The sequence below is a fragment of the Ostrinia furnacalis genome, unplaced genomic scaffold (genome assembly GCF_004193835.3).
Source record: "Ostrinia furnacalis isolate ACB-3 unplaced genomic scaffold, ASM419383v2 OfSCF4153, whole genome shotgun sequence".
NCBI classification, from domain to species: Eukaryota; Metazoa; Arthropoda; class Insecta; order Lepidoptera; family Crambidae; genus Ostrinia; species Ostrinia furnacalis.
Window position 1 is genome coordinate 1,034,397 of NW_021134392.1, and position 23,314 is coordinate 1,057,710.

Consider the following 23,314-nt stretch of genomic DNA (forward strand, 5'->3'; position numbering starts at 1 on the left):
CTACGTGTTTTTTGACTAACAAACAAAAAATACTCCTTATTTAGAAGTGTTATGCGTAGTAGGTAGACAGACAATCAACATCAGACAATAATGGACTTCCCAACTAAAAATAGTGGATATAGTAATTTTTATACTAATACAATTTATTACATAAAATATGCTTTGTTAGCAGTTAATATTCGAGGAGACACGTAGTATCGTCGGCGTCTCTTATCAGATACGCTTTGATTAGCATTTGCCTATTATCGTACATTGTAAGGATGGGGAGAGTAAACACTTGTACTTGCATGCCGTATTCAGTGTATTTAAGTTTCTACAGGCCAAACGTGGGTACCAACCAACCAAATCGTCCCTTACATGACTAACTCTCTCATCTCAGTTTTGCCACTTTCTCAAAACTTTTTTTCAAGTTATTGTTTAGATACGTTAGCTACACACGTGTCTATAAGTTGAGAACCAATCTTCATACAGATACGTGAGTTAGAGAAAATCGTAGACAGACAATGGAAGTAGGAAAAAATGTGTAGTCCTAACTCAAATCGCCAAAAGACTGAGATGTGATAGTTACCTAGTCATACGAGGGACGAAATGTTTCATTAAAAATAAATATCGCATTTACAACATTAGTCTCGACCAGTTGCTTCGCCCGCATGGATATCGATCAGTCAAAGAAGCCTATATTGCGCAAATCAAAATTCTAACTTGCCAACTCTATTACATAATTTACATACATACCCTATTCTACGCGGAAGAAAGAGAATCCCCATCATTTAAATCTAATGGTAGCCAAGCTATGTCCTTCTCCAAGGTACAATCTATTTCTAAACGGTTTAGAAGTGAAATCACAACAAACATAAAAACAGACATGGTTGCTTTTGCTTCAATGTTGAATAGTTCTGACAAAAAACTCAAAAATAAAAACCGTACTTTAACGATGCATTACTTAGTTAGTTTTGTTGGCGTATATTACTTATCTGGAATTAAAAGCAGCTTGCATCGAGATAATAATACTTCCTTGTGTATAATATGTCTAGGTAAATCGTTTTAATATAAAATGATGATAAAATCACAGCGATGAAAACACCCGATATTTTTTATTATCAAACAAATTTTTACTTAATATTTTTTCGAAAATATAATTTCTTAATGGATAGAATATACAATTATTGTAAGTCGAATATACATTGTATTTATATCCAATGTAAGAGATCGGGCGTAAAGAAAAATGCATTTGAAATTCTCAGAAGTGTAACACATTTCCATGCCCCTCGGGAATGCATAATTTCAGGAGCGCGTGCGTCAGTCTGCCACAGATCAGCAAGTCTCTGCGCTCTTTACATACGATTAAAACCTTCTCTGGATTTCGAAATTGTCAGAATTCATATCGGAAAATCCTACATGTACCTAAACACAGGACCTTAATTTTCCTCAAGCAATGATGCGTCCGCGCCCGCAGTGCGCGCGCGTTTAAACAACTGAAAAGATCATTTGATTATTTTTTTAATCTTATCAAAGAAACCTCATTGTTATCAAGTGTTTAGTTTCTCCGCGGCACTTGCTGTGTTCTGTCATCACCTGTGTGTGAATCTTGAAAATGGTGCCTTATAAGTGATTTTTGTGCTTTGGGAATTCTATTTTGACCAACTAATTGTAAGTCCTGGATGACTCTCCTTTAACTACTGTTTATCATGTTTGTTTACATGTCAAACTAGTCGTTAAATTTACATTAATTGTATTATTCATTAATTAAATGGCTCATTAACCAACATTTTAGCTGTTGTAAAACACTGAAAATGGTTCATAATGCTTGGCGCGAAAAGACCATGGTTAACTGTGTTTTGTCATTGCCTAATCGAGATGAGATAATAGCTCCACTTATTTTAACGTGTTGTAACATAGCGGCATGTGACTAACTAGAACCTAAACTTTGAATCATTCCAAGAAATTCCAAGTATATACCTACAGAAAGTACTACTTTATCATAAGTATTCTCTGAATCAACGCCTGGTGATAGATTAGAATATTTTTGTAGACTTAGTGCAATGATTAATTACAATCATTATTCATGACAAAACAACCTGTCTGCTTAATTTAATAATGTTTTATTGTATTAATGATTCAATTAAAATATCAATGAATTCTTTCAAAGTAAACACCCAACCTAACCTAGATCTTTTGGTAGCTAAGGTTGCTGATGACGTCAAATAATACAAACGTGATGATATCTAAAGAAAAATTCGGTACAGATATATTAAAATTATCGTTACAAAGATAGGTAAAGGCTGACTAACTAACAAAACAAACGTCATTGAAGCAAATGCATGTAATTCTGAGTGTGTGCCAAAATGTTCTTTCTATATTCATGGGATACACTGCTGTCGCAACGAATTGGTTTATCGAAATCTGTGAAAGATTAACCAAGCATTCAAGAAGGGCTATCTTAGTGTGTTTTGTATCTTAACAATGAACAAGCGACGATGTGGAATGAAAGGTTATGATCGCGAGAGATAAGATCTTACTGATTACCGAGATTCAGAGGAACCACATTTACTTGCTCTGATTATAGTTGCTGCAAAATGTTTTTGCAAATAAAATTTTTCATGCACAAATAAAAAGTAAAAGCACCACAATTCCACTAAACTTAGTTTTTAAAATTCCTTTAATGATAGAACTGTTTTGCATTACGATACCGTATGAGTTTACTAAAGAGTTTATGTGGGCTAGTGAGGTATAATGTTATGTAAATACTTATTTATTGTATTCAAATTCATCATTGATTGTAAAAGGATAAATTTATTATTACGAAAAGGGAACCCCCTTTTCCCCAGGTTCACTTGTAGAAGATAGCAAGGATAATGCAATTGGAAAACCCTCTAACGTACCTAACGAAATAATTAATGTATTAAATTTTTTTAACACCATTGTATAGGCGACTTATCCTCTATTTGGATCTATGTATTTAGATTTGATTCACTGAATTTGTTTAAGTTAGGATGTAAGTAATCATAAGTTATTATTTGTTCTCCAGAGTAGCAACACCCGTTGGCCAGATGCCCCTGCTAGGCCGGGCGACAAATGGCGGGCAAATGGCGCGCGTTTCGACAGCCCCTGCGGCGCAAGACCCTCGAGCCTGACCAGCTGGAGATCAGCCCTTTGAAGAGGTATGAAGAACCCGTACTGTAATGGCTCCTTTTTGACAAAACATTGTAATCAAATGTAATCCATAGAACTATGCAGTTCTCATGAACTTGCATATCTGTTGTATATGACTGTTTGTTTACCAAGGGATTCGCCTCGGTAAACAATTTTAATTAAGGAACTGATGCGTCAGTCATATCATTCATCATAGACGGTGACGCAGGCTGGGTTCATATTTGTGCCCCCCATTAAGCGGATCTCGCCGTTTAGGGATATCCACCGTAGGTATCTTGGACGTTCCTAGTAATAAAAGTGCTGACCACTAAGCAATATAGGGAGCACCCTAGGTTTCTCGTAGGTCTGAATTTCACAGCAGTTAAAAAACGCGATTGTGAGACAAAGAATGCGCTATTCCAGATGCCTGAGCTAGTTCAAGATACCTTCCGTGGATGTTCCTCCGCGGAAGGTAACCTATCTGGAACGTTTCTAGTGCCATAAGTGCTGACCACTAGCCAGGGGTCTCCAAACTTTGAAGCCTTGGGGCCACAACATTTTTTCAGTATGTTGCAAGGGGCATAAAAATTTAAATTTTTCTGCCCATCTATGCAAACATAGGCATAGTCTTAATCTGTCGCGGGCTGGATTGATGGCAGTGGCGGGCCGGATATGGCCCGCGGGCCGTAGTTTGGAGACCCCTGCACTAAGCGATAGAGGGAGCACTCCAGGTTTTTCGTAGGTTTGAGCTTCCCAGCGGTCAAAAATCGTGAGGCAAAGAATGCGCTGTTCCAGATGCCAGAGCTACTTCAAGATACATTCCGTCCCTCCAAGGAAGGTAACCTATCTTGAAAGTTTTTAGTGCCAAAAGTGCTGACCACTAAGCGATCATATCGCTTTCTCTCTCTGGAGCACCCTAAGTTTTTAGTAGGTGTGAGCTTCCCAGCGGTCATAGCTCGCGATTGTGAGGCAAAGGATGCGCTGTTCCAGATGCCTGAGCTACTTCAAGATACCTTCTGTGGATGTGTGATGTGTAATCTATCTTGTAAGTTTCTAGTGGCAAAAGTGCTGACCACTAAGCAATATAGGGAGCACCCCAGGTTTCTCGTAGGTTTGAGTTTCCCAGCGGTCAAAAATCGCGATTGTGAGGCAAAGAATGTGCTGTTCCAGATGTCTGAGCTACTTCAAGATATCTTCCTTGGATGTCCCTTCGCGGAAGGTACCCTATCTTGAACGTTTCTAGTGCCATAAGTGCTGACCACTAAGCCAGGGGTTTCCAAACTTTGAAGCCTTGGGGCCACAATATTTTTTTCAGTATGTTGCAAGGGGCATAACAATTTAAATTTTTCTGCCCATCTATGCAAACATAGGCATAGTCTTACGCCCGATTCCCATATTCAATCCTTGTCCAAATCCGGATTACAACTGTCAAATTGAATTCAGTTTTAGATTATATTTCCAAAATTTTCGATGCATTTACACAAATAATTATTTATTTACAAAAATAATTGTAGGTCTAAATGGGTTAATATTGTTTAAATAGTCTTATAAACAACTAGCTGACCCGGCGAACTTTGTTCCGCCTTAATGGCAATAAATAACGGGATAAAAAGTATCCTATGTCCTTCTCCTGGCTCTAAACTACCTCCCTGACAATTTTCAGCTAAATCGGTTCTGCCGTTCTTGAGTTATAAGTGGAGTAACTAACACGACTTTCTTTTATATAATAGATATAAAAATGTAAAAACATCAAAAACCGCAGTTATTTTGGCCAAAAACATATTAAAATTTGACAGTTGACAATCCAAATCCGTATAATTTGGATTAGGATTGAATATAGAAATCCAGCATTAATCTGTCGCGGGCCGGATTGATGGCAGTGGCGGGCCGGGCCGTAGTTTGGAGGGTGCTCCCTCTATCGCTTAGTGCAGCAGGGGTCTCCAGGTTTTTCGTAGGTGTGAGCTTCCCAGCGGTCATAGCTCGCGATTGTGAGGCAAAGGATGCGCTGTTCCAGATGCCTGAGCTACTTCAAAAAACATTCCGTGGATGTCCCTCCGCGGAAGGTAACCTATGACAGATAGTGAGGCAGACAGTGGTGACTGAGTTTGTTGCGGCGCTTCTTCTCAGCACTTGCCAAATGTTGGTCTCGAAGCGCTGGTAGGGTAAAAAGATTATGAGACATGTAGAGGCTCCTTAAGAGCAAAATGACGATTTGTAAGAACTATTTATTAGTCTAAACAAATAAAGAAATTTTGACTTTTTTTATCTTAAAAGTTTCTAGTGCCAAAAGTGCTGACCACTAAGCGATCCCTAACGCTTCCTCCCTCTGGAGCACCCTAGGTGTGAGCTTCCCAGCGGTCATAGCTCGCGATTGTGAGACAAATGCTCTGTTCCAGATGCCTGAGCTACTGGCAGGTGTCGGCGCTGGGAGCGGGCAGCACGATGGGCGCGGGCGCGCACTTGCTGCTGGGCGCGGCGGCGCTGCAGGCGGCCGGCCCGGCGGTGGTGGTCTCCTTCGTCATTGCCGGCCTGGCCGCGCTGTGCTCGGGTGAGTGTGTCCTGGTACCAGGTGCCTGAGCTACTGGCAGGTGTCGGCGCTGGGAGCGGGCAGCACGATGGGCGCGGGGGCGCACTTGCTGCTGGGCGCGGCGGCGCTGCAGGCGGCCGGCCCGGCGGTGGTGGTCTCCTTCGTCATTGCCGGCCTGGCCGCGCTGTGCTCGGGTGAGTGTGTCCTGGTACCAGGTGCCTGAGCTACTGGCAGGTGTCGGCGCTGGGCGCGGGAAGCACGATGGGCGCGGGCGCGCTCTTGCTGCTGGGCGCGGCGGCGCTGCAGGCGGCCGGCCCGGCGGTGGTGGTCTCCTTCCTCGTGGCCGGCCTGGCCGCGCTGTGCTCGGGTGAGTGATACGGAACTTCCCATCATAGCAACTCCTGTATAGCCAGGACCCAGGACAGCTTGACCTCCAATTACAACTAATGAAGGCTAAGTGGTCCCGGTGGATAGCTAACTAGTGATACGGGACTTTCCATCACACTTTCCCGAAACTGCTGCATAGCCAGGACCCTGGACAGCTTGACCTCCAATTACAACTAATGAAGGCTGAGTGGTCCTGGTGAATAGATAACTGTATTGGCACCCGCAACGAATTTAATCAGAAGAATATACTCGTGGGAGTTCGAAATATACTACCGACTTGTCTCCGTTATAAAACGTGATGACCATAGAGATATAGAGAGATGCTAACTAATGCGCTGAGTTCGAAACTCAGTGTCGCATTAGAAATTCACACAAAGTAATCAAAATATTTGCTCATTATCCACTGCGGTATCAGTACTCAACGTTCGAATAATATTTAGTACTACGCAAGCAATGTAAACTGTTTATAATTATTATGACGTCGCTGCTGTCATCATTGCTGTCACGAGCAATGTGTTCTGTTTTTGGGCATATTTCTGCGACACCGGCCCCGCCCCCTTTTCACATCTCCCTGTAGTTTCTGTGATCTGTGGTGAGGACAGATGACTGTAAAGATATGTAATCCTCGCGTGAGTGATTTGTGCTAAAAACTACATCCTGTATTTTATTACAAGTAAGCAATAACCCGTTTGTTGCCCGTGCCTGAATGTTGTCTTCTTCTATGATTCTTGTTCCGCATAGCTTCATAGTCATAAGCGTTTATTGCATCATGTTGGTACATTTGGAGATACTTCAGAACTAGGTAGAGACTAGGAACTGACGACCCAAGTGTCAACACGGCGTGCTTTAGTTTTTTATTCTAGTTCAATGGCTAGACCTGTTGCTCTGGATATCATGGCACGTTTACCAGGATAATTTGGAATATGAAATGGTATTTTCAAACCTCGTTATTCATAAATTTCGAGCTATTTATTTTCAATTATAGTCATCGTGACGTATTTTTGCTTTATATTTTCACACGCGTTCTGTCTGATGACTAAACATTATCGTCAGGAAATAATCAGTTTAATGACAGATCGGATAAGATTATGCAAATAGCATTTCGCAGATTTTTTCACAATTTAGATTACAGTTTTGTTGATAGCTTATCTAGGGGCAAGGGTTTTCAGCTTGTATTACAATTTCAAGATCAAGGCAGGCCGTCTTATATCTACTGTCTCATCCCCGATCTACCTATTTGATCCTGAATATGATTTTATTATGTGCTTTAGGAAACATATTGTTTTATTTTATTGCTGTCTTAAAGAGGTTTTAAGACCAATGATCGATAACACAACCTCGCATTTTGGTGATTTGAATAATAATTATGTTATCATATCACAAATACTAACAGACCGCATTTTTTGGACTCTTGTCACCAACAACATGTCAGTGCATTAATCATCCACAAATCCGCTGGCTGAAAGTTCTAGCTAGTTTTCTGGGGGCACGGCAGCCCCCACCAAGTCGAGCAAAAAAGCGGCACGGCCGTACCATCCTTTTCTCGAAGCAATTCAGGCCATTTTCGACCGCCTGTAACTTCGTTGTGGATAAAACTAGAAGGCTGAATTTTCATTAGCTATGCAGGCATTGTAAAGACACGGTATATTTAAAATTTCATTCAATTTGAACCAGTAGTTTAAGAATTATAACGGGTCAAAGTTACTTAATTTTGTCACTCACTGACTCACTGACTCACCGATCATCAAAACTCTAAGGCACTTCTAGCAGACCTAGAAGCTTCAAATTTGGAATATAAGTAGTGTTTGGTGTATGAATCAAGGAAAAACTAAAATATTTGGGGGCACGGGAGCGCAACCGCCAAGTCGAGTAAAATTTTTCAATTTCGGTCCAGTTTTCTAGATACATAACTGCTGTCTACAAAATACAAAAAGAAATGAGATCCCATCAAAAACAATACTTGTCAAAAAAAACAAGTCTCGCAACTCAGTTGTTCTACGGTAAAAAGTTGTGAGATCCATGTAATACCAAGTCCAGGCCAGGAAATCTTTAACGTTTTACATAAATATATTGACTTGGCCATCGCATGAAAACACGTGTACCTAAATTATTAAATTATTTAGTGCTATGGCCAAGTCAATAATTTATGTAAAACGTTAAAGATTTCCTGGCCTGGACTTGGTATTACATGGATCTCACAACTTTTTACCGTAGAACAACTGAGTTGCGAGACTTGGTTTTTTTGACAAGTATTGTTTTTGATGGGATAAATAATTTATAGCTCTCGAGTCTATAGGTAAAGTGGACTAATTTCAACGTTCATTCATTACCTCGCCTATATTTTTTATATGTTAGGTGTTATTAAGTTTAAAATGGTATCTCCTCGTGTTGTCTCCAGGGCTATGTTATGCTGAGCTGGGCGCGCGAATACCGCGGGCGGGCGGCGCCTATTCCTACGCACTCGTCGCGCTGGGGCAGCTACCTGCCTTCTTAGTCGGCTGGCTCAACATATTCGAGTCTGTGTTCGGTGAGTTACATCGAATATGGATACATTCAAAGTCAAATAATCGATTAATTCTTGTAAAAATACAGGGTGTTTGGCGCATCGTGTGCCAAAATAATTTGGCGGATAGAATGGGTCATTTCCTATATTTTCAGCCCCCATAACACGTTCCATGCCAGGCGACTACTTTTAAATTAATTGTTTTAGTAATTTCACCAAAATACCCAAATCGCATAATTTAATTTCGATTTAAAAAAAAACTACTAGGCGTAGCTTCAAAGTAAATATTTTGTTTTGACGTGCATTGATGTAGGGTTGCATCAAATCTAAATTTACTGGCAAATATCATCTAGGTTTTTTTTAATTCAACTTTGAAGTTTTCCGAAAAGTTAAAAATGGACTGAACATTTAAGTTTACATGGCTATAAAAAAATAAATAAAAGAGATAGCGGTCTTCGGATTTTATCAAAACTTCTCTAGTCTATCCCCATTCAAATGGTATACTAATCTTGTTTAAATAATAACAACAACTTCACAAATTCCTTAAATTAGTGCATTGACTCTACTCGGACTAATTTGCGAAATTTGTGTTTATAGGCCCTTTTTGTGTGAATAGCACGTTAAACACCTAACTCGTAAAAATTATAATTCTTATGCAATGTAAAAACCTTTTCCCTATCGTTTTTCAATGTGGATTTCTTGAATTTGAGGACGAAAATAATTATTTTGATCGTTTATTAATTATTACAAATTTTTCTTTTTTTATTACTACAAAGGCGTTTTTTATTCGTTGTTGTAGTTCTTCTATTGTTTGAACTTCCATTAAGTACACCAGTTCTTTAGCTCGTCCCCAGACGTAAAAATCTAACAGAGTTAGGTCTGGGGAACGTGCAGGCATATACAGTGGTATAGGGCCATCTCTTCCAATCCACGAATAGAAAAAGCCTTTGTAGTAATAAAAAAAGAGAAATAAACCTGCATACGACAACATTCGAAATTAGAAGAAGATGTCGTGAGTGTATACATTGCCGAGGCGGACATTTTGAACAAAATTTGTAATAATCAATAAACGATCTAAATAATTATGTTCGTCTTTAATTTCAAGAAATCCACATTGAAAAACGATAGGGAAAAGGTTTTTACATTGCATAAGATAAATAATTTTTACCTGTAGTAGGTATTAAACGTGCTATTCACACAAAAAGGGGCTATAAACACAAATTTCGCAAATCAGTCCGAGTAGAGTCGATGCACTAATTTAAGGAATTTGTGAAGTTGTTGTTATTATTTAAACAAGATTAGTATACCGTTTGAATGGGGATAGACTAGAGAAGTTTTGATAAAATCCGAAGATCGCTATCTCTTTTAAAAAAAAAATTATAGCCATGTAAACTTAAATGTTCAGTTCATTTTTAACTTTTCGGAAAACTTCAAAGCTAAATTTAAAAAAAACTAGATGGTATTTGCCAGTAAATTTAGATTTGATGCAACACTACATCAATGCACGTCAAAACAAAATATTTACTTTGAGGCTACGTCTAGTAGTTTTTTTTTAAATCGAAATTAAATGATGCGATTTGGGTATTTTGGTGAAATTACTAAAAAAATTAATATAAAAGTAGCCGCCTGGCATGGAACGTGTTATGGGGGCTGAAAATATAGGAAATGACCCATTCTATCCGCCAAATCATTTTGGCACACGATGCGCCAAACACCCTGTATATCGACGGCCTGGTACGTACTACACAAACGGTAGAATCAAAGCGATTACCTATTATGTTCGCTTGAAATATTTTTCTGCTATTACATAAATCATTAGCTCTTTGTTCGTGCTTTCGACTCTGCTGCTAACCTTTATAAATTGTTATCATTTACTACCACTTATGAAACACACTAAGGCCCAGAACAGACGGTGAAACGCAACTGCAACGAAACTGCAACTTTCTGATGATTCTGATGAAAGAAACTGAAACTGAAAGTTTCAAACTGGTCGCGTCATGTGTGGTCTCTCAACGGACGCTATGGCAGAAACTTAGATGCAACTCAAAAGTTACTAGCAGTTGCAGTTTCATTGCAGTTGCGTTTTACCGTCTGTTCTGGGCCTAAGACTTTTCAGTCTTCTTACAATCCTGTTCAAACTATGATTCAAAAATCACATTTTCCGTTTGTTTTCAGCTACAGCGAGCCTGGCCCGAGGCCTGAGCATGTTCGTGGACTCCGCGGCCAACAACACCATGTCTGACTGGTTCACCACCACCATGCCCATAAATGTTAACCACTTCTCGCCGTACTTCGACCTCTTCGCTTTCCTGATCGTCCTCGTCTTAGGAGGTTGGTATTCAACATCACATTACATTCGCCGGCTGCTGTCTTTCCGAACACTATAATCCAAGCCTTTTCAAGGCGAGAGTGAACTTACGATTTACAGGGCAGATATGTACCTACCATCTTAGGCGTATACAAAATACTGTGTCATGTGTGAAGTCGCTCATACAACTACATACGCCATCGACGAAAAAAAAACGTACACGATAAAACGGAACATTAAAACGGAGACATGTGTGAACCGGCCGTTAGATTGCATCTCACTTAGCATCGGGTGCGATTGCGGTCAAATACCTGCCTTGTTCTGCATATAAAAAAAATCATTTATTGATTTTATTGACGAACGAAGAGAGAGTTAAATAATATGTACTGATCGCAGAAAGTCTGTAGCTTGATAATCAAGCTAAATTAATTAGGTAATAGTTTCGCAATACATTTATGTCATCTTTGTGACTCACCTGATCGATTGTTCTCTGTAACTAACGGTTAGGCTGCGTTTACACAGCGTGTTAAGAATCTCCGAATGTGCTTTCCGCAAGTTACTTTAGACCAAGAGCCGTTTCGACGACGACGATGACGAAAAAGTTTATGTGTACACGTCACACGTGTAATTTGACATGATGCAAGTGTTATCATTATCATTTCAGCCACAAGACCTGTTTTTTTTAATTATTACCAATTTGTATTGCACAAATTACTAGTAGTCCCGTTAGCCCCTCGTGGTAAGCTAAATAATCTTGTGTTACGAGTGGGCTCACCACAATAGTCGACTGAAATGCATGAAATAAATTGTTGCAAGTGTATGATGATTAATTTTGACGACGATCGTGTAAAAGACGACATGACTGACTAGTGGAAAACTCGTAATCTGATCGGATAGAAGGAAATAAACCTATATGCCGTCATGATTTTCCTATTCACGATAGGGTTCTCGACTTCCTGTTAATCATTTTGCCTCATGTAGATGTGATTGACACATGACGGGTGTAAGGCGTGTATAGACATTTTATTTTATTTATTTTATTTTTCTTTATTAAGGAAACAAACAGCATGAGTTTATACATGTGAACTTAAAAAATAAAAACAGTACAGTAGAATAATCAATTTTACGAGAATGTTAAACGGCCCATGTATGCATCAGCCCCTCTTCGTATAGTCTGGTCTGTGATCACGTAGAATTTTGTCCAATGACCCCAAGCTATCCATCCTTATCGCTCGCGCGTAATAATATTGCTGTCGCGACTGTGCGACGCGCGCCCGCAGTGAGTGTGCGATCGCGACAGCAACATAACTACGCGCGAGCGATAAGGATGGATAGCTTGGGGTCATTGGACAAAATTCTACGTGCTCACAGACCGGGCTTTAGACACGTGTAGCTGTGTGAACGCACCCTTATTTGTTGTTTGTTTTAGTTTTGCTGTGCTGCGGCGCGCGCGTTGTATGGGCGGGCTGCGCGCTGGCGGCGCTGCACGTCGCCACTCTCTTGTTCGTCGTCGGCGCCGGCGCATTTACAGGTGAGACCATTTATTTATTAACCCGGCTACTTTTCACTTACAATTCTATTTCGATTCGATTCGATTTATGGATTCGATATTCCGAACTCTTGTGAGAGTCACTCAGACAGAAGCTTCTTTCATACGTCCGTTTATCTTTCTATCTGTTTCGACATTTTACAAAAACTATGTCATTCTCAACTACCAAATAGGTAATATCAAGTAATATGATCTCAAAGATGAAAATGGTTAAATGGCTGTGCTTGAAGGATCAATTTCTTAATCAAAAACTCCAGAAGACCTGATACATCATAATACGTCCGTTTTATCTTTTTATCAATTTCGATATTTTACAAAAACCTTGTCATTCTCAACTATCAAATACGTAGTATGTTCTCAGAGGTGAAAATGGCTAAATGGCTGTGATGGTACTGGTATTAGGTTTTATAATTAATGTTGTTTACAATCTTCTTCTTTCGTGTAAATCAGCTATGTTTTCAGATGTCATAGGCCACATTTCGAGTGTTCTCAATTCCTTTTAAACATATTTCCAGCCGATCCCATCAACTGGAAGCTGCCAGCGGAGCAGGTGCCGGCGGGGCAAGGCGACGGCGGCTTCGTGCCGCACGGCGCCGTGGGCGTGCTGCGTGGCGCTGCCATCTGCTTCTACGGGTTCATGGGCTTCGACACCATCAGCGCTACGGCTGAAGAGGTGAGTGATTCGGGACCTTATTTGACGGGCATTAGGAGCCATTTTTATTTGGCCTTCTGTTACTACGCGTATGTTGCCTTTTGTTTCTACGGGTTCATGGGCTTCGACACTATTAGTGCTACGGCTGAAGAGGTGAGCGGTTGGAGAGCGGTTTATGAGGGTTAGGAGTCATACAACCGTATTCACAAACGATGCTTGCTTACGTGAAGCAGCAACGCTATAAAAAGTCGAACGCACAGCGTTGAATAGAGCTCTGTGATTGGTTCGTGTGTGCGTCCACGCGCACTGTGAGACCTGACCTCATAGTAATGTTTGTAAATACGGGTAATAGTAACTTGTTCTTTTGATAGCTGCTCTTTGTGTCTACTGATTTTACTGGCTTTTGGCACCATAAATGCTGCAACGGAGGAGCTGAGCATTTGGAGATCGCTTAAGCATCAAACGCTTATGTCATAGATTTTAGTTTCACCATTTACAAAGCTGCGAAAATATCTAAAGCTTCTCACGCATCAACGCCATCAGGTTTCTTCGTCCGTTAGAAAGCCTAGAACATCTTTGCTCAATCAGTGAGCACTACTTTAATAGTTGCTATTTGGCAAAGCAATCTTTTTCTTGCTTCACCCCTATTATGATGATTAAAATATGAAATATGTATTTTACAGGTAAAGGAACCTCGGCGAGCGATTCCCCTCGCGATCCTGTCGGTGTTCGGGCTCGCGCTCGTGACCTACGGCAGCGTCTCCATCGTCGTCACCATGATGGTGCCGTATTATGAACTGGTCAGTAATCAGTGTCTTATTCCTTCCGCTACATTACATTCCTACCAGCGAAGTAGATGGTAGACACGCACCAGTGCCGTAACTAGGGCGGTGCCAGCGGTGCCCAGGCACAGGGCGCAGACCCTGGAGGGGCGCAGAAATGACCAGACCAGTATCTAGTTTTGTTTCATGCACGCTCTGCAAATAATCAAACATCGGAAATCAATCACCGGTAATTTTTTGGGTATTCATAGCACCGTTGCTCTGGAAGAGATGCCCATCGCCCTCTAGCGAGAGGAAAACACCACTGAAGAACACTGATGATAATGACTACGACTTAGGTTGTACACCCTTGACATGAATTTTAAATTTTATTGTCTTTAAATTTAAATCATAATTGTCATTTTTATGAATAAAGATATGAAGAAAAATTGGGTGCATTTTTTATATCATTTTTTCGAAAACTTATCGATACATCTATGTGAACCGTACGAAACATACCCAACACTAGTCACATTCGTTTGACAGCCGTCATTCTAATCAAGCTATGTATATTGGATAGACTATAGTGAGCGCGTTTGATGTAAACTCACACTCAGCCCACAGGTGAGGTGATTAATTTCTTCAGTTATTGTAGTATACCGCAACTTGCAGAAGTCTTAAAGATCATTGAGTTGATGGCTGCCGCTTTCTAAAATTGTATTATTTCTAGGACCCAATGATGGCGGTGGTGGCTGCGTTTTCCTTCGTGGGCTGGGAGTGGGCGCGCTGGATCGTTACAGTGGGAGCTGTCTTCGGCATCGCTGCTAGGTATGTCCAACATTTGATGCATAGCAATTAAATATTGGCGTTACTCGGCGTTTATTTTTGTAAATAAATCCAATGGAAACTCCTTAAATTCTTTTTTTTTGCGTATTTTATAAGTAGTAGATCTGATAAAATCTGATCACAATTATTACCCGACTGCGCAAGACAGACTTAAGGTCCTATGTCCCCTAGATGGGGCAGAGCTTGAGCTTCGCGTTTAATCTCGCTCCAGGTCTTGCCGATTTTCTTCGCCTCGTCTGCTACAGAGTGCCGCCAAGTTTGCTTCATTATGACGTAGTTATTCGTACGTTTCCGTGACGTACGCGCCTGACCTCATCGAAGGTGGAAGTCAACATTAAATGACGTGATGATAATGATAATAATGTACAGTAGCCTTATTCACGTAACAAAACTTCAACGACAACAAATCGCTGAGTTGCGTTCCTATCGAGTAATCGTTCTATCAAAATGACCCTTGTGAATACGGATTTAGAACTGTTTTTCAATAGGACGACTTCTGAACGTCAACGAAATTTTTACACAGTCAAAATACGTGAATTAGGCCACAGATCTATAGTTCCAAAATACTGAACTGTCCTATCCATGACATTGACAGCGGGGCGCCACCGTCAATACCGGATCGCTGGTTCCGATTTTTGCCATGTTGGAAACCATGTAGTTAGCCGATGGTAGCGCCCCCCTGTCATTGAGTTTGGTGGGACAGTTCAGCTTGGGTCATCTATATGTATGTTGTTTCAGCTTGTGTGGAGCGCTGTTCCCGCTGCCGCGACTGTTGTACAGCATGGCAGCGGATGGATTGGGCGCGAGCGTGCTAGCGCGCGTGTCCAACGGACGCGTGCCCGTTGTTGCTTGTCTCTTGCCTGCTGCATTCATCGGTGAGTACCATAGAGATATAGAGAGATGCCAACTAATGCGCTGAGTTCGAAACTGTGTCGCATTAAAACAACGGTTCCCAAACTTATTATTTAGTCTACTGCCCACTTTGAGAATAAATTATGTTTTAGCGCCCCCCATTTTTGTAGTCAAGAGTCGAGCTCAGTCGATGTCTAAGAGTCCTCCTAGTAGATGACGCCTCCCAAGCCTCTACACAACGTCCCGATTTTTTTTCTGGGTCTCTTACCGCCCCCCTTTAAGCCTGCAGCGCCCACAAGGGGGCGTTGTCGCCCACTTTGGGAAAGACTGCATTAAAAGTTCACACACACAAACTAATCAAAATATGTGCTCATCAACCACGTACTCAACGTTCGAATAATCTTTAGTACTACGCAAGCAATGCAAACTGTTTACATTATGACATCGCTGTTCTCATCATTGTTTTCACGAGCAATGTGAGCAATCAAAGTGTGTAGCACACATTAGCCTTTAAGTATTGGACATCAGATTTACTTTAAAGTAACTTTTAGCTCTTCTACTTTCACTGCTATATTTGAGACCTTAAGTTGAAAGTAATTTCATTAATACTAAACTTTTCATATAGCCACCAAAATGAGATATCGTTTGTCGGCCGTTTGGTGTAGTGGTTCAGAACGGACTATTATGCCGAGAGGTCCCGGGTTCGATTCCCGGCCGGGCAGAAATTGAAATGATGAGTTTTAATTTCTGTGACGGTTCTGGGTGTTACTTATGTATAATATGTATGTATTTAAAAAAAGGATATAAGTAGTATATCCATTAAGCTAGCACCCATAACACAAGCATTAAGTTGCTTTATAATTGATTAATTTATTGAATGCTTAATTTATGGTTTTTATTATTATTTTTTTACTCTTTCTTCTGTTTTTGTTAAATAGCGCGGCAAAAAGGCACCCACTGAAAATCTGTGTCTTGGCAGTCACACTGTCAAGATATTACTGAGTGGGTGACCTTTTTTGGCAACTTAGTAATTTTTTTTTTATGTATGTCTTTTTCGTCTGAATCTGTGGTTGTCAAAATAAAATTATTTTCATTCTTTCTTCCTTCTTTCTTACTTTGGGGCTAGCTGGCGCTGTGTGAAATTGTCCAAAGATTGAAATGTTTTCCGGTTCCCTAGTATCCGTGCATTTGAATGAGCACTTCAATATAACTATTCCAGCGGTGCTGGCGGGCTGCGTGCCGCTGGAGCAGCTGGTGCGAGCGCTGTGCGCCGGCGCACTGTTGGCGCACGCCTCCGCCGCCGTCGCGCTGCTGTGCCTCAGGTAATACCACAGAATAAGTAATAGTACCGGTACAGAAGGATTACTCCGCAAGACGATTTAAATAAATGCGAGTCTTGCTACGACGCGATACAGTGGAATTCAGCTCGCACAGCACTACGTACCTACAATTTTATTCACCTACAAGTTTTGTCTCTTTCTATCGCGTGCCTCTGAACTATTCTTACGCTGTTAGGGTTGCTGTCTAGTGAACAAAATAATTAATCTACTTATTTGTAATGAGGTACGTATATGTAGGTAAGTATGCATTAATTATGGAAAACCTTGGGAGAGGCCTTTGTCCAGCAGTGGACGTCATTTGGCTGAAACGAACGAACGCATTCTGAGCAGTAGTCATGGTAGGTTAGGTTCCTATACTATCCTAAGAATTATTGATTACCTACATGGTCAACATACCTTTCAGCATCTTTGGAAAGCGAAAAAAAAGATAAATCCGGTAGATTTATTTTCGAATTTAAACACCCGAACGCCGCACAATAATATTTCTTTCTCTTTATGTCCATTCTTAAATAATACTTCGATCATAGAATTATAGTCTATCCAATATAGCTTGATTAGAATGACAGCTGTCATCAAAAGTAACGACATAACTTTGTAGTAGCGGTCAATGAGAGCTAAATATTGGCGGACAAGAAATAATTCACGTCTGACCTACAAACAATATTTTCGACGACAGTGCTTCCAATAAAAATGATAATTTCGTGTAAATGCAGCGTTAAATTACACTAATAAGTAGTAATTCGAAATCATAAAAATCAAGCTAGAGTATTAACGACGTCTCTACAAGGTTATCTCGAGTTACAAAAATGTTAGTGTTGGGACATATTATTATATCNTAGTTACTACAACGCACGCCAGCGTCCTGACGGGCGCGCGCGTGACACTCGACTGATATAATACCCGCCGGCGGGGCGCTTCGCTGTAGGCAATTATCGGATGTACCGCGCGGAGTGAGCCAGGCCTGGTAATACGCTCCAATTTACAACTCTAATATACTCCAGTAGGCCTAAGATGCGCGCCGTGTAAACTTTTATCGACGTCAAATGTATGGGCAAAATCGATAAAATGGCGTGATAGCCGCTTTTCGCGGCGCGCATCTTAGGCCTACAGGTGTTAGCGACACAAGTTTGTCGTATTTGTGTTATTTAAAGGTCTTTCTGTTACGTTCTCTCGTCAAAAACGACTATAATTTTAAGCCACGATAGCCGAACGGTGAAGGAGTCGGACTGGCTGATTCGTGATCCGGGGAACGTGGGTTCGTACCCCGCCGCCGCTCGACAATTGTTGTGAGCTCACTCGTGACGCAAGCATATTTAGCTTAGTACGAGGGGCGGGAGTATTAGTAATTTGTGCAATAACAAATTATTACTAATAATCATAAAAATAATTGCACATCGACTATCGACAAATAATTTAATTAATTTGAATCGATTAAAATTTATCCACTGGCGTTACGAAATGATATCGATGTTGTTATCAATGTTTACCTGGCCACTGTAATCAGGCGACCACTGAAAACCAGCGTCATGGTGCTACGCACTGCGGCATTATGCTGAGTGGAGCCTTTTTGGAATCATTTCCAAATTAACTTACTATGCTGTTAAGTTTTCTAATTTGTTTTTGTAATCTATGTATGTATACTAATAATATTATAAATGCGAAAGTAACTCTGTCTGTCTTGCTTTCACGCCTTAACCACGAATTGATTTTGATGAACTTTGGCATAGAGATATTTTGAGTCCAGGGAAAGGACATAGGATAGTTTTATCCCGTTTTTTGAAACAGGGACGCGCGCGATAAAGTTGTTTTGTGACAGACAAAGTTCCACGCGGGCAAAGCCGCGGGCGGAAAGCTAGTGCCAAATAAATGTATTTTATTTCTTTCTTTCAATGTTGCAGGTACCGCTCCGAGCGTGTGTCGGAGGCGGCGCCCAGCACGCTGCGGCAACTCGTGGGGCGCGGAGACAAGGCGCCCACGCAAGCTACCTCGTTCCTAGTCTACATTCTGATGCTGCTTTTCGGTAAGCATCAATAGGGTATTTGACACCACCAATCAATTGACGTACTTTTTAAAACTGTCAAAACGACACTCTCCCATAGGTTTTGTACGGCAATACTAGCATGTGACGTCACAATTTTATCAACGCAATGAAACTACTTTTTTCAATTATAATGCAACCAAAAATCGTAATTTACAGGTAATTAAAAATTAATTAAGTTTTTAAGACCAGAAAGACGTGTCTTTTAAAAAAAGTTGTGCTTTAGAATTATTGGCGAATGGTGTCAAATACCCAATTACGTTGCAATGATCGATATAATAAACGTTAATACACCTTTTTCCTCATAGTGGGACGCTAACATTTTTTTTTTAATGAAGAGCAAAAATAGTTTGGATCTTTCACCACACAAAAAGCGCCTTCTTTCAGGTTTATTTGACACAATTAATTAATATCAAGAGCATAGTCACCTGCATATAGTCGGCCGTTTGGTGTAGTGGTTCGAAATGGACTACTATTCCGGAGGTTGCGGGTTCGATTCCCGCACAGTACAAACATTTGTGTGCATGAAGATATTTGTTTGTATTGGACTGGGTGTTTTCTATGTATAATATGTATGTATTTACAAAAAAAAAAGTATTTAAGTATATTTATATCCGTTGTCTAGTACCCATAGTACAATCTTTGCTTAGTTTGGGACTAGAAGCGCAGTGTAAAATGTCCAAGGATATTTATATGATTATGCCATATTATATCACAAATTGTGAACACAAATTTATTTAGTGCTGGTAATTAGTCCTGATAAGGCCCAGTTTTTTTATTCATAGTTAAAACAACTAATTGTTAAATTTTGCAACTAATGGTTAAATATTAACAAAATGTAAACTAATAGTTAAAAAATGTACTAAAAGTCAAGTTAAGCATTGTTCGATAAACATTTTTCTCTGATATTTAACCACTTGTCATTTGACATCTGTCAAATTTAACTATTGGTTATTTTAACTACGAATCAAAAAACTGGGCCTAAGTCATAGTATAGCGTTTGTTGTTTGCAGCGTGCGCGAGCGCAGCGGCGGCGCTTGTATGGCGCCTGGCAGCGAGACGCGGCGCGGCGCTAGCAGTGCTCAATGTCGCCGCACTGTTGTTACTAACTGCCGTAGCGCTACAGCCGCGCGCACAGAAACCCACCACTCACTTCACGGTGAGACTACATATCCGGCTCGAAGGACTATGTGACAATGTGTTCAGTGAAAGTTTTATGGCCAATTACACCGGTCAACAAAAAAAAATATTTTTTTGCGCATGGATTTTCCTTAATATATTCTGATTATTTAAGCAAATGTATATAAAAAAGTGCGATTACAAATCGAAAATATTTGCTTTTTAAGAAGTTATAGCGATTTGAATTTTCCATCTTCATAGTAGAATGTCTCTCAAGATGCACGTCACATTCTCATTGGGATATATTTATAAATAATTATGGGGGCTTATTCGCAAGAACAAGAGGCACGCTTTCATCAAAATATAGTGGGATTTGAGAAACGACGTTACCAAGGCCAGTATACTGAAAGCATGATAGGGTTAGATTTTTATGAAAAAAATCTTCTATTGAACATGACAGGAAATTAGAACTTTTCATTTTTAATAAATATTTGGACTCTATTTTAGTTTTTCTCTTGTGAGAATGAATCTTAAATTGATGTTTGTTATGTTTTAATAGTTCGAAAGAAAGAAAGAAAAAAAAAATATTTGGCAACAAATTAAATCACCTCTATGTTCATGTTTCATACATTCATTGATATGAATTTTTCTATTTTTTTACACATAAAAGCAAATTCAGAACAATTTTTTGTTGTTATTCTTGTTTCTAGGTTATAAAGCAATAAAAATAAGCTATGCATAACCCGTGCGCAAAAATACTGTAGACAGTTGTTATCGCTCTCGCACTGTCAATACACACAAGTTTTGTATCACTGGCCATTTGACCAAGTCTCACGACGATAGTTGTGGTTCGTGACCAACTTTGTCTTTAAAAAAATGTAGGTAACGAAACTAACAAATCTATTTTGTTTTTCTTTACAGACTCCACTATTCCCACTAGTCCCTTTACTGAGCATCTACGTCAACATCCACCTGATGATATTCATCAGCCTCAAAACATGGATACGTGTTCTAATTTGGATTTTAATTGGTAACGAAACTTACAATCAATTATTCGTGGAAATCATTTAACGCATCATCGTTATAATATATTTTTTGTATGTTTTCAGGAATACCATTGTACATTCTGTTTGTGTGTTGCTACAAGAGGCCAGAGGAAAACAATTTGGAAGAAAATATAAAACAATTCTCTTACGCAAACAAAAATGGAAAGACGCCAATACAGATAGTTGTAGAATCACCCACGCCTCCTGGTACTATGGACAGAAGTAGTAACAGCGCAGGGGATCACATACAGGCGAAGGACAGTAACAAAGATGACATTGAAATGCAAGAGACACTTTCCCATAATGAGATTGTGCCGTATGCAACTCAAGAGATAGTGCTACAACACGCTGCTGTTGTTGAGAACAACGAGGAGAGAGAGGCGAAGATAATTGACATGCTGGACAGAGTGTTGCAGGCAGAGGAAGACAGTTATGGAGAAATCATCAGCTTGAAAGATCCGATAGACGAGGAAACAGTGGGCGCAGTGGGCGAAAATGTTATACACAGAAAGTCCCTCAGCGAACTGTCGGATGCAGGCTCGGACGCGTCCTTGGGTAACCAGGTGTTATCCAAATACGACGTCATCGCGCAGGTGCACAGAGAAGACTTACCCATAGTGACGGAGGAGAAACCGGACACTGGCGAAGCGGACATACTCGACAATAACAATGAAGAGGACGAAGGAAACGCACCTATTGAGTACATTGACAGCGAAACGAATTCTCAAACCGACGAGTCGGGATATTCGGACACCATTGAGAAGAACACGCTCAATGACTCGTCGGAAGATATAAAAGACGCTCCTTATATCCCGACGCCTCCGCCCTTTGACGCAAACTTCTTTGCGAACCAAACGTTCCCGGTGATCCCCCCTTTCCAGAAATCTTACACTGTACCGAAGCGTCCGTCGAAAAACAAAGCGTTCGAGGAACTCGAAGAGAACAAACCTCGGGAAAGCGTTCAATCGAACGGGTCCCAAGGCGATGGAACCATAATATTTGGGAGCGATCGACAAATCAATTTTATGTCAAAACTGAGCAACATATTTCAGGGAAAAATCAACACACTCAACGACACCGAAGACAAACGAAGGCGCTCGAATTCCACAGGGAATGTGATACAAAATACTGAGTTTTCTGTGAGCCGCGAACGTCCAGCTATATTCTTTGACTTGAAGAAAGAGATTTTAGCTGCGCAAAAGCTGCGAGCGGCGAGTTCGGAAGAACCAGAAGCAAAACAACCCCCGGAAGCTGCCGAGGAAGCCGCCAGTGAGGAAGAAGAAGAAAGAGACATTAGCATGAGTAGAAATGATTTAAAGTCAAAGTTGGAGAGTATATACGCGAACGGCGGCCCCCAGCTGTTCAAGCCGCGGCTGATGAAATCGAATCCCCCCACGCCCGAGGAGGCATATCAAACCGACGCCTCGAGCACCGAGAGCATAGCGAAGTTACCAAAAATTGATAAGAACGATACTTTGAAAAGGCAAAAGGACAAGTTTAGTGCAGTGTTGAACTCATTCCGTTTAAGTATAAATAGTGACGATGCAGTTTAGTATTGTTTAGAAATAAATATAAATGAAATTCGGGTGTAATTGTGCCTAGTCTTAATTAAGTGCCTTGTTTATGTATTCAATGTTACGCAAATGCCAAAAATAGTATTCTTGTTGTGGACAAAGAAGATGACGTGTTGTATAAAGTGACCCCGCGGGCCATATTTCAGTCGAGCAGCAATGTCGGCATATTTACAGACGCAGAGTGGCTCATATTTTGTCTCAAAAATTATTAAACATTTCACGGTTTATATCTAATAGTTTGTATTGTGGGACGTATTCACCGTCAATTTGTGACGTATCAATATTGTGTTCAGCTTACAATATTCATGTTATGAATAAATCATTTTTACAAACGGAAACTATTGAATCCAATAAAACTGTACAAACGGGACTTAGCAAGTCCCAAACAACGCATCAAGCCATACCTGTTTAAAGATAGATAACGCAAAGTTTACGAAAGACTGAAAGTCCCAGATAATTGATCAAATTAACCAAATAGGTAATGTAAATTATAAGTAACTCGTTATAATAAAAAATATTAAAATATTCTATTGTTTTCTTTTAAAAAATATTCAATTTTAAGGACGTAGCACACTTATCAACCCGGAAAGGGATCGGAACCGTATCAACTCAAGGCGGTCAGTATTCTTTGTATGAAGCTCCTACACCTATAATTCACTTATCCGCACCGTAAAGTAAAC

General features: G+C 40.3%; 2 protein-coding genes across 3 annotated transcripts in view; one reads left to right on the forward strand and one right to left on the reverse strand.

Moving 5' to 3' along the window:
* LOC114358962 (cationic amino acid transporter 2-like) overlaps positions 1-23,314 on the reverse strand; it is a 120,768-nt gene that overhangs the window by 36,224 nt on the left and 61,230 nt on the right. The window lies entirely within an intron of this gene.
* Positions 1,463-23,156, forward strand: LOC114358966 (cationic amino acid transporter 3). The gene is made up of 15 exons (XM_028313165.1): positions 1,463-1,650; positions 3,029-3,161; positions 5,529-5,680; positions 8,445-8,573; positions 10,725-10,880; positions 12,287-12,388; positions 12,922-13,079; positions 13,742-13,858; positions 14,550-14,647; positions 15,404-15,540; positions 16,737-16,839; positions 18,756-18,877; positions 19,909-20,054; positions 20,936-21,044; positions 21,124-23,156. Exons 2-15 carry the CDS (start codon positions 3,076-3,078, stop codon positions 22,611-22,613), a joined length of 3,105 nt encoding a protein of 1,034 aa, XP_028168966.1. The 5' UTR covers positions 1,463-1,650; positions 3,029-3,075; the 3' UTR covers positions 22,614-23,156.